This window comes from Corvus cornix, chromosome 1 (assembly GCF_000738735.6).
Source record: "Corvus cornix cornix isolate S_Up_H32 chromosome 1, ASM73873v5, whole genome shotgun sequence".
Lineage (NCBI taxonomy): Eukaryota > Metazoa > Chordata > Aves > Passeriformes > Corvidae > Corvus > Corvus cornix.
The window spans coordinates 43,689,021-43,701,463 of NC_046332.1; the positions used below are offsets into that span (position 1 = coordinate 43,689,021).

The 12,443-nt window shown below is 45.8% G+C and overlaps 1 protein-coding gene across 2 annotated transcripts; it reads left to right on the forward strand.

Moving 5' to 3' along the window:
- Positions 1–1,876: 1,876 nt before the first annotated feature.
- Positions 1,877–8,599, forward strand: C1H11orf87 (chromosome 1 C11orf87 homolog). 2 transcript variants are annotated; one of them, XM_039564603.1, is made up of 2 exons: positions 1,877–1,939; positions 2,653–8,599. In XM_039564603.1, exon 2 carries the CDS (start codon positions 2,801–2,803, stop codon positions 3,275–3,277), a length of 477 nt encoding a protein of 158 aa, XP_039420537.1. In that variant the 5' UTR covers positions 1,877–1,939; positions 2,653–2,800; the 3' UTR covers positions 3,278–8,599. The 2 variants fall into 2 exon arrangements, with proteins under 2 accessions (XP_039420537.1, XP_039420531.1); XM_039564597.1 differs by lacking the exon at positions 1,877–1,939 and adding an exon at positions 2,192–2,287.
- Positions 8,600–12,443: the final 3,844 nt, after the last annotated feature.

Here is a 12,443-nt window from a genome sequence, read left to right on the forward strand (position 1 = left end):
CTTGAGTCAGTAAACTCTTTGGTTTTGAACTTTATTCAATCCCCAACTTGGTTATTTCTGCCATAAACAGGGCTAACATACTAAGGTATCTTCATACCTATACTATATCTCTTAACACTGTTTTCTTATGGTGTTGTTTGGGTTTTTGAAATAAATTATTTCTAATCATCTTGTAACTTCTGAACAGCAGTCTCAGATCAACTGCTGCAGCTTCACAAACTCACACATGCTTTTGGGATTAAATAGTATCCTTTCCCCACGTTCAGTTTAGGCTAAAGGATTCAGTGGAGCCTGTTCAGGGAGAACAGCTGGTTTATACCTTGGTTGTTTCTGTGCGGGATCACAAGCATTCTCCAGTGGCACAGGCCATGATGAGTGGTCCCCATGCCCATCACCCTGTTTTGCAGCCCCCCATTCAGCTGCTGCTTTGTAGAGAACAGTGGGAGGAAAGAGGGAATGGCCTGAGGATTGATGTGCTGTTTCAGCCTGTGGTGGTTGTTTTCCCCGCTAAGGCAGCAAGTATAGAGCACTGATTAATGCAGACCTCAGATGTGCACAGTGGAGGAAGGTATGGAGGAAAAAAAGTGCAGGCAGAATGCCAGTGAGGCTAAGGAGATGTGTGAGAGAGAGGGGTTGGAATCATACAGAATCCTATAATAATCCTGTAGTTGGAAGGGACTTTTAACAGTCACCTAGTCCAACCTCGCTCCATGGGGAGGTGTGTTTCAGGCAATGACACTGGGTATGCACCTGAGGGAGCTGAGTGAGAGGAGCAGTGGGCAAATAAGTGGGCAAGGGCTTGTCTCTCAGTACTGGACTGAACTTCTTTCCTCTCTGTATAGCACCCCTCCAGCATCAGGCTGTATTGTTCTGGGAAGGAGAAGGAGTAATGGGAACCCCTATTCCTCTGGTTTTAGAGGAAGCATTAAGTTGGAGTCCCTTTGCAAATGATTGGGACTATCCCAACCATCTAGAATGTAGTTCGTTCCCTTTGGCGTAAATCTTTCTCCAGAACAATCACAGATTTAATAGTGTCTGGCCAAATTTCATAAGCTGTGGTGCATGTGTTCATCAGAGACAAAGACAGTACAGAAGAAATCTGCCTTGAAACAACAAAGTGCTTAAATGCTCAGCGTGCCAGCTCCTGTCCACCTCTGTGAAAGGTTCTTGGCTATCAGGGTCAGTAGATCTAACAGATCTTTGTTCTTGACTGAAGATTTTTCCAACTCACGTCACAGCTCGTCCTGTACAGATTTTCCTCCAGGCTTTTTAGCCACTAGAAAGGATGGATACTTTCTAATTTTCCTTAAAGTACTGTTACTTACATCAGAGCTTTATAGCAACTCTCTTTCCAGCACATGGGGTTAGTCTAGAGCACACAACATGGGACCGATGGAACCTCCTGGCCATCAGATCTTGTCCCATGTAGACAGACACTACCACATCAGTTTGCTCCATTTGGAAATGTGAAGAGCACTTTCCTAATGGTAATTTTTTATTTTTTCCCTGTTAGCTTTTCTGAAAGTACTTGTCAAAAACCCGATTTTCTTATGTTTAGAAATCATCTGATTTTTAGCTTAAGTGTATTAATGGGCAGCTCATTCCTGTTTGTTCTTGAAGAAAACGCCTGCGATGCACTTAGCCTTGGTAAGGCAAGTTTTCACACATATTCCCACCAAGGGTCCCTGGAATTGCTTCGCTCCCACAGATTCACACCAGCCTCCCCGGGCAAGGACGGGTGCGCTGGCTGGGCGGAGGGACGGGGTTTCGGTACCGGCGGGAGCTCGGCACCCGGGTGTGGTACGGTGCGAACGTGGCTTGCGGGTGGGTGCCCACGACAGCCGCGGGGTGAAGGCGCCGGGGCTGGCTCGGTGCGGGCGCTCTGGCCACGGCGCGTCTGCGTGGCTGGGGCCACGAGCGGAGGGGCTGGCTGCAGTCGGTGGGTACGGCGGTACGGCCGGGCGTTTTGGGGAAGGGGCTACGGGCCGCTCTCAAGGAGCGTGGGGGCGGAGATGGGCAGGAGGGGTGGAGGTCGGATCGCGGGGGACCTGCGTGCGGCAGGGGCCGGAGGCTGCGGCGGGCCGGAGCGCCGGTGGCCGCGGGCGGTGCCGCTGCCGTGGGGCCGTGCGGGGCGCGGCCGGCGGGCCGGGCCCCTGACGTCAGCGGCCGGGGCGGCTGCAGCTGCGGGCGGCGCTCCCCGAAGCGGCGGCGGCTCCGCTCCTGCGCTCACTCCGCGCTGCCGCAGCCCCCAGCGCCCGCGGCGGCCGGGCGCTCCCTCGCCGCGCAGGTAAGGGGGCTCCGGGGCGGGCAGCGGCACCGGCGCGGCGGGGCAGGACCCGCCTGGCTCCGGCAGCCTGGAGCCGCCGCGGTGCGGGGCTCTGGCACCCGGCCGCCGCTCCCTCGCTTCCTTTCCCGCGGCAACTAGTTGGGGGAGCGGCCGGGCAGTGGTGCCCGGGGTGCCGAGGAATTTGCGAAGTCGGAGCGGCGGCGCGGTGCCCCGTCCCGGCACCCCTCCGCCTTCCCCTCGGAAGGCTGCTCGGAGCGGGGCCGTGGCGGGGCTCAGGGCGGAGGCTGCCGCAGCCGGGTTTGGGGCGGGGGGAGCTGCGCAGGGTGGGTGCCTCGGGGCGCTGATGTGTCCGGCTCCCTTTGCAGGCTGCTCGGCTACTTCAGAGCCAGCGGGAGGCTGAGCCGGCAGCATCCCGGGCATTTCCAGCAAGCGCCCGTCAGCAGCCCGACACCGACTGAAATTTAGACGTCTTCAGAGAGGGGAGGAAGATCCTCATCTTCCGTAGCCTCCTCAATGAGTGCCAAGCTCTCCAAAGAGTTGAGGCTGTCCCTGCCGCCTTGTCTTCTGAACAGGACATCTGCCACCTTAAATACCAGCAGCACCTGCATCACGCAAGTGGGTCAGCTCTTTCAGTCCTTCTCATCCACCCTGGTTTTAATTGTCCTGGTCACCCTCATCTTCTGCCTGATCCTCCTCTCCCTCACCACCTTCCACATCCACAAGAGGAAGATGAAGAAGCGGAAAATGCAAAAGGCTCAGGAGGAGTATGAACGAGACCACTGTGCCCGCAGCAGCAGTAGCAGCAGCCAGCACCCTGGGACAGTGGTGCAGGGAGAGGCACCCCAAGGAAGAGACAGCCGACTGGGAAGACCTCCCCAGGACTCAGAAATCCAGCGCTCCTCTCCCTCGGCAGCCCCCAGCTCTCAGCAAGCACAGGCTTGTTTGGACACAGCTGGCACGGGGCTCCTGCAGACGGTGATTTTGTCATGATGGTTTGGGGGAGACCTCACGAAGGCACTGATTGATGTTTGTAAATATCTGAGTGATTATTCTAGTCCCTGAAGAAGAAGAAAACATTGCTAATTCAAATGAATGAACAAGCCCCTGATCCAAGCGCATGACAGATCACATTGCGTTTCTCATTGACTGTGTGAGGAAAGAATGCATCTTTTTACTCGAGAAGGAGCTGCACACAGCTACTAAATATCAAGTCATCCACTTGCAGGAGAGGGTCAGGGGTAGGGGGTCTCTTTTCCCTGGACATTATTACCCCAAGGATGGGGATGTTCCCGCTCTTGGGATTCCCACTGCACCCTGTGTCACTGTTACATGGTGTGGGTTGGGGTGTGGGTGAGTGGTGTGGGGAGAAAGGCAGGTCTGGTGGGTGCCTTGGGACCCTTCTGTCGTCTCAGAGCAGACTGGCGGTACACTGTGGTCTCTCCTTTTGTGCTGGGATCTATATCCGTGTCCCACCTCTCTCACTCCTTTCCAGGACTGGATATTGCTTTGTGTAGAAATGGCCATCCCTAGTTGGGCTTAATTGCAAGCACCCCATGGCCTTGTGCCCCCAGCGGCAGCACTGAGTGACCCACTATCTGGGGGATGGAGTCAGCTGTCTGCATAGAGTGGTGCCTGCGGTCTCCTCTCCCATCAGCTCCCTTCATCTTCAAAAGCCCCCCTTCCCCATGCCATGAACCGTGAAACCCAAACCCAGTACTGTTCTGTGTGGGAGAGGTAATGTGCAGTAACTTGCCTGTCCTCTCCCAGAGGAGGTTGTCTTTGTACCTCCTGTTGGTCCTGAAACCATCCAGTTCTGTGCCAGGCACCCTGCACTGAATGCCTGCGTTTACAGCTTTGTCTCCCATCAAGGAATCCTGCAGCAGTACAGATCTTGCTTCTACTTTTTTAGGCTGATATGTATTTTCAACCTTCCTAATCTTGTAGACAATTAGGGACAGACAGCACTTCATTTTCTCCTGTTTCCTCTCTTTGGAAACAAACAGTACAGTTGTGCAAAGCATCCAGTCCTAAACCCTGGCAGATATTTATTTTTGAAGTGGCTGCTTAGAAGTGGTGTAGTTTATCCCTAGCAAGTACCGAGTTTTGTTGTCTCTGGATGGCGAGTGTGAGTGGCTGGTACTGTGTGTGCTGGAGGACGCAGTGTCATTTACAGAAAATGCGTCTTTGCTTAGTGATTAAATCAATGACCATTACTTGAAGGTGCCTTAACAGCGTGCCGTATCCAAACTTTGAAACATCTAGTGTGGTATCGTAGCAGAGGCAGCCCTCTACTGTGCATACTTACATCTAAAAATTACAGCAAAGAAAAAGTGATCCCGAGGGATTTCTTCTTTTTTTTTTTTTTTTCTTTCCTTCTTTCTTTCTGTTCCATCGTTTAAAGTGATTTGAGGATATAGTAATAGCCCACAGTTTTTAATATTCTGCATCCTTTGTATTTCTTCTCTGACATGCTCTGTCTCCCAGGTTGGCTGACTAGAAAAATCCCAGACACATAGACCAGGGGGTCTGGGTCCGTAATCTCTGAGTGAATGTCATTAACCAATTTAAAACTGGGAAAGAGAGTGGCAGAAGTCCTCCATAGCCCTCTAATACCTCCAAAATACAGAGATTTCAGGGCAGTATTTCTGTTACCCAGTTTTATCGCTTCCTGATCTTTCCTGGTCTGATGGAAAATTGCTGTTAAGTTTGGATCCGTGCCTCCAGCGTTTTAGGCAGGAGCTGTACCAGGGAGGGAGCCCAAGGAGCCGCTCCAGCCGCTGAGGTTAGTGTGGCGAGCTGCCGGGTGTGCGACTGAGCGGGGAGTGTTTGCACATCGCCGTTCGACGGGAGCCGTGGCTGGCTCTTGCTGCTGGCCGGTGTGATCGGATGGTAATGGGTACTTCGTTGTTGCTGGGCAAGGAAATTGGCTTTGTTTTGTTTCCCCTAATAAAGGATGCATGAACTTTTGTGTTTAACCTCCTTATGCAACTGCGGCACAGTATTGCACCACAGGGAATAGGTTTAGGACAATGAGGAGGGTTCAGTGAGCAGTAATTGAGCTTCCTGACCGTTGATCTCCGCTAAATAGAGAGGTATTACTTTCCCCTTTATTTTGTGCCTTTAAACCCCCCCCCCCCCCCCCCAAACCAATAGTGTATAATTTCGAGTTTTATAAAAGCAATAAGATGTTCCAAATCACTCCAGTGCATTTCTGGTTGATGATTCCACTTCTTTAGTGTCTGAAGTCAGATACTCTTCCTTCTGCCTTATGCACTCAAGGCATGCAATAATTCCCCAGAAGTGCACTGCTTGTCACATCTCATTGCAGTTATAAAATTGCCCTATTTTTGAAGAAAAAAAGAAGGATGGAGAGAGATATATATCTTTATATATATAGTATGGATATACAGGTATATGTATTATTTATATAAATAACTTGTGCCACTGAAAGTAGTTGCAAAAGTGTGACTAGAGTTAAAATGTTATTATGTAAAACTCTATCCTCTGTTAATTAGCTTTGATTTAATATTTTAATATCTCTGTATTTATGTAAATCTGTGTAAATTATATGGTCTATTAGTAAAATTTCATACTGACTTTAATTTTCGCAGAACTGTGAGCTTCTTGTGGTGTCATTTAAGGTTTTTTATTTCTAAAGTTAAATTAGACAAGATATGAGAAGTTGTAAATTCCTATTATCACACAGAATTACTGCAGTAAGGTTCATGCATATTCCCAGTACACAGCCCTATCTTGAGGTATTGCAAGCTTATGAGGTTTAGTTGAATGGTCTCAGGAGATCTAGCTGATACAAGCAGGACACGTAGGTTTTCATTTTCATGAAACAATAAGCAATCTAGGGAATAGATGTGGATTTTTAAAACACAGTTTATGCTTGGAGGTTCTGTCAAACCAATTGCTTCAAAACCCTACAGCTACAGCTAAACTTCTGCACTTAGCATTCAGTATTAATAAGGCTGATGCTTCTTTCCCCTCCCCCCCCTACTTAAAATAGAAAAGAGTAGAAAATTGTTCATATTTCTAAAGCATACATTTTCAGCTAAATGTGAAACTGCCCAAAGGGTTTTGAATATACATATTTTATGCAAGTGTAATATCTATGTATCTGTATTCATATATTTAAATATTTTTGTGTAACCTTTTCTACGATATTTGATAGAGATGCTGGGTAAATGCTTGTACCATTCTTGAACATGAGGAAGGATTTTTACCCTCTCAATGCGGACATTCTTTTTCCTGTGAATTTGCACTGGTTTCGACAGGTGACAATGATGACTGGGCAGCTGACTGCTGGCTGATAGAAGCACAGACTCTGTTTGCTCTGTTAAGGAGCACATCCTCTGGCTGGATTTTCCTGCTTCTGAATTGGAACTGGTTGGCTGCTAGCATCGTGCTTGTGTAAGAATAAGAAGTGCTGTGGTGCTCAGTTGTTCCTGTCTGGACCAGCTGTCATTCCGTGGAAGAAGCACGACAGCAGTGACTCCTTTTGTAGAGCCTAGTGAGAACAGAGCTGATGGGCAATGTGATGGCCATGCTGGGACTGGCCTGGACAATCAGTGGCGCCTCGTCCTGCACTGCTGTCCTCAGAGCCTGCTGCTGCCCTGGGGATTCTTCCAGCTCCTGCTGGCATCAACAGGAGTGGCTTGCACTGGCTGCCAAGGGACTGAGATCCCATCTGTAGTTCGCACGGAGGGTGACAGCTCTCCACATCACCACCGCTGACCCTGTTCTACACCTGTCCTAGCAGTCTCCACGGGGACAGAAACCACTGCCTCCCACGAGGGCTAGGGTGCTTCAGCCTGGTGGCACCGGGGAACCTGCACTGCTACCATTAGCTCTGCTTCTATGGACTGAGGCACTTAGGTTTCTACATGGATCATGGACAGGGAATGTCATTTCATTCAAGTATATCATTCCGGCATTTTTTTCGGTGGGGGTTTGTCTACTGCAAATGTAATTTCAGATGAAATTTGCTGGGCTCTCCATCCAGACATGTTTTAACTTTTGATATATCTCTCTCAGATGTGTATCTGTAAATTTATAGATATATATCTCAAAAGAAATGCTGGACAAAAAGCAAAGAACAGAGACTTCACATTATTGACAAAACTGTCCTATGACAAGAAAATGTGCTTTTTTTTTTCATTTATTTAAAATTAATTTTAGAAGCTGCATCTTTAATGTAAATAGCAAGTTACTCTGTGATTATTGTTTTCCATAGCATTTCTGAGTAATTGCTATCTTGTTTCTGGAAAGCCGTGTCCAGTGTTATGAAGCAACTGTGCTTTTTTTCTTCTGTTGTTATGAATATGAGTGCAACTTTTATGTAGGGGGAAAAAACAGGATTGGACTCTTTAGATAGGACTGAGTTAATTTAAATCCCATTATAGGACTTGGTTGCTTTTTTTCCTTTCTTGTGGTTATTCTCTCTGCGCATTTGTGTTTTTTCTATGGGTACTTGAAACCCTATGTTTTAGTAAGTATGCAAGATATGAAGGGAAACACGACAAATGATGTAGGAAACATTGTTTTTCCTCTTTTGTGTAAATAGCGAAATTTATAATAACTTAGATACCATTTCATTACATTTCTCATCTCTATAGAATTTGGCATGACACATATACAAACCTCTAATAGCGCTTTCATTTATGTTAAAAGTTAGAACTACTTTTATCCAGGACTGACTTTGTCATCTCTTTCAGGTATCCAATATTTTTTCCCCTAAGCCAAGTTTTCCATCTGATTGCTAAATAAATTTCTAGTAGAGCAGAGCCTGCTCTGTTTTTAGTCTTTTACATGTAGGTCTCTGGTCTGAATCCAGCCAAACTCATTAGTGTAGAAAATGTGTTATGAACTTGCAAAACTGGATGGTGTATGAGCTGTGAGGAGAGAGGTGACTGGCAAGCAAACAGGTGAAATGCCTGGCAATGGCAATAGTTGGCTTTCTTGTTTGGAGTTGTGGAAGAGAAGCTTCCCCTTCCACTGGATGGACCTGGGTGAAGGGTGACCCATTCCAGCCACAGCGGAGACAAGTATTGATGTCCTTGCTGATAGTGTTGCTCTAAAATGTCATTTTCTATATGACACTAGGTCTTATTTCTGTAAATTATATGTAATGTATTTCTTATTCAAGTCAAAGAAGTTTTCATTGCTTTATCAATACTATATGTTCTCTGTGGATAATTAGAAGAATTAATTTTCCAACCCTTTTAACCCCCCATACCTCTACAAGCATCAATTTTGTATGAGTTAGGAAATTATAAATAAATATTTGGATCAGAACCCTGTCAGTAAAAATTGCATTTATTTATATAATCTGGTGTTCCAGTCAGCTTTTCTTTGTAGTTTCCTTCCTTGAAATGGAGCAATATAATCTGTTCATTATTCTACTTTTCTAAGGGGACAAAGGCTTTAAAGCAAATACTGTAAAATACAGCTAGACAAACAGGAAAACTTTTTACATTGTACAGCAGAATGAAATTATGTAGGCTTTTTTTTTTTGTTTCACAGCTATTCTTTGTCCTCTGTTTTTCATACCACCTCCAATCAAGCAAAATTTTTACCTAAAATCCTTTGAAAGAACTTACATAATACAAATTGCTTTGCTTTTAGGGTTTTACCTTTCTTTATTACAGTCAGTGACAAAGTACAGGTCAAAACTTTTCAAACAGTATCCTAGGGGATTATGAGTGCTGTAAACAAGGGGCAAGTGTGGTAGGTTATAAGGTGAAAATATTTGCTCAGTAATACAGTAAAAGCAGGAAGGGCTGTGGGGTGAATTTAGGATTCTAAAGGAGTGCCTTTATTTTGTTCCTGGCTCTGTCACTCACATATTGCGAGGCTCTTGACTTCCAAGCTATTTATATAATAATGTAACTTATCTATTAAACAGACTTGGAACCTGCAAATATACAGCCCTGAAATGAATAAATGAAGCATCATCTACATAAAAAAAATACTGATAGCATAATACAAATTAAAAGAGTCTTTATGCTGTAATCACCTGGCTTGGATTGTTCAAGTGCTTACACTTGGCAGCAAGATCCAAGTGGCACACTGCACAGCTGGGAGATGGATGGCTGGGCAAGATGCTTGAACAGTCACAACGAGAGGCTCAATTTAATTTTTAATTTGAAGTGGAATATGTATTATGGAGTAGAGCCAAGAAAACTAATGTTTATTTTACCATTTCATCACACATAGCACTTCTTTTCTCAGTGCAGAAAACAGCCCTGTATGGTTTTAAGCAGAGTGCTGACTAATGTAATAAGGATATGGGAAAAGACAATTCTCGGGAGTAAACCCATCACGAATGAAATTCATGGCACATCCTCCCTGAATACAATGGGGCCTTGACTATGCACAAGAGAATACCAGATCTCACTCTCTCCTGGCTGTCTATCCCTTTCCAGTGTCATCAGACTCCTGATTTCTGCACTCAGTATTTCTAGGTCACATGGATTTCTCTTCTCTTTTGACTCAGCATCCATACAGTGAAGGATCACATGGGATTACCAACATGTGACATGCTTTTGCTCACTTTTCTTTAGCTTTTGTTGCATCCTGCTATCTGACTTTCCACTAGAGAGGCTGTCTGTCTGCTCTTCCCACTAGGGATAGGCTATGTTGGCCAGGCTCGTCTCTTCCTCCGAATGCGTAATCTCAGCCCATCTCTGACATTAGGAAATTCCTCAGTGTAAGTGATCAGTTGGTTTGATTTCTGCAAAGATTCTGTAGGACTTTGCTGTCATCTTGGTCCAGCTTGTCACACATTTATCCACAGCCCAACCACTCTGCAGCAAGACAGAAGTTCTTGAGAAAGTGCTGGACTTCAAAATAGCCTGAGAAATACCAGCATGATTCCCAACATGGTCCACTGGCATTGGAACAGCATCACATTTCCTGATTAAGCTGCCAACCCAAGACCACCGGTCGAAACTCCTGAGAAATCATCATCCTTTCATATCAGGAACACTACTGTAAGGAAAAGCATCAGTTACTATAGAAAGGAGACTAAATAAGAGAGAGGCTATGATTATAATATAAGTATTAATATGCAAATATATGTAAAACCTGTGAGACAGACAAGATCAACTGAATGTCTAGCCACTCAGTCCACATTTTCTTCTTTTAAATCAGATTATCACAATCCATCCTATTACTTGTGGTCTTCAATGCTTTTAGACACATCCTTTTACTTTGCTGCTCAGTCAGTGAGCCTGTACTTGTTTATGAGCTCCAGTTAAACTGTTTAAAGTCTGTTTGTTTTCATTATAGAAATAGAGTCTCTATTAAATCGTCCTTTTAACAGGCCTCAGCAATAGCATAGGGGAGCCTTCACTTCCAGCACACCTTTTAGAGCTTGTTCAATCTGGTTAACATGATGTGTAAAGGAGGACAACAGTCCAGATGATTGTATGGGGTCACTGCAAGTATCTGTAAACAATGATTGCATTTAAACAGAAAGCAAGAAACCTATTAAATCTTGAGATGGCCATGACTTTTTACATGTCTACAATGAAGCAAGTTCAAAACATCTCTGCTCATTGCTTGAGTTATTTTGGATTTATGTACTGCTGGAACTGAGCTGACTATGAGCCATTACCTATCTGACAGAGCTTCTCTGAAGTCAGTTCGTCCTGAGATAAAGAAATGAGGATGAACCTGGTGTAGGAGTGGGAAAGGTGGGTGATATGTGACAGGTGGGTGTTAGTAGGACTGTTTGCGTAGCACTGTAGCCATACTGCAGGTCTAAGGGCAGATTCCTTAGCCCCATATACTTGCAAGTGAGAAAACGTAACAGCATTACATAGCTCTTGGTATCAGATCTGGATGTAATGCCTTTTGCAAGTGAAAACTTCTTACAGCTTCCAGAGAAACTCTTGAGGCTATGCTCCAATTAGACCTCTTTTGTTTCCTTTCAAAAAATTTCTTCTAATGCTCTGGAAAACAGAAACTCAAAATATGTCAAAATAAAGTAAGCAACAGGATGCTGTAATCCATGTGAGAAAGGTGTGCTTCTGAAAGACACCAGGCTGACAAATCTTTATGTGTTCATAGTCTGGGGACTTCAACACCAGAGAACTGTGTTTCTTTTCTGCTGATGTGCACCAGTTGTTGCAGTGGGGAGCCAGGAGGAGGAATTCAGATTTTCTCAGGCTGATGGAGTTGGTGAACTTGAAATGACATGAGCTGTCAACAAGAAAATGAAGAGAAAGCTCACTTCCCATCATGGAAGGCATGGGAAAAAACAAGTTTCAAAACCAAAGATTTTGCCGGTTTAGAACTAGTGATTTGTTAAGGAATATCTCCAGGATTTACTTCACAGTACCTTGGCTCAAGTAACATCTCAGCATGAGGAGGTTTCCATTTGCCTCCCTGTCTTCTGCCCTCTTCTACCACTCTTCCAGACCACTTTACCTTCACTGACTTATTTTACTGTGAAGCAAATCTTGGTACACCTGCTCGGATGTGTGGCAAATGAGCTACTGAATCACAAGGGAGTAACAACCCCTGGGTGTGCTGTGGAGGAGGCATCCAACAGCAAGGGAAAGGGTGCAGGGGCACTAAACCCTTCAGAACAGTTGTGTGAGGAAGGGCTTATGAGACCATGTGCTTTGATCCCTGTTCTGGACATCTGGGATTAAAATATTGATAGCCTTCTGTGGCTGTGGAACTCCAGCTGGCTCCTGGGCTCTGGCACACCCCGCTGCCACAATGCCCACAACTTTCTTCATACCCTGTGGTATAAAGCTGCATTAGCTTGCCTCCTTCTTCTACCCTTTGAATGAGATCCTTCATGTTTCCCCAAATACCCCCTTGCTCGTCGGTGTGACCAGCTCCATACAAGGTCTACAGCTCCCACCCCTGACCTGCCTGGCTTGCACGTGGGATGAATGGAGCTGCATGGGTGAGGGCGATTTGACCGGTGCAAACAAAGCCCCAGTTATCCCTGCCTTCCTCTCCTTGATCCCCAGCGCAGCCACCCACCTATTTTGTAAGGAGCCAACAACGTTCAGCTCCCTGCTCTTCCTTCAAACATAGTTGAAATTAGCCAATGGACCCAAAAACTGCTGGGGGAGGACAACTAACAGGCGGCTGGGCAGGGAATATGCCTGCACAATAAAGCAGGCGT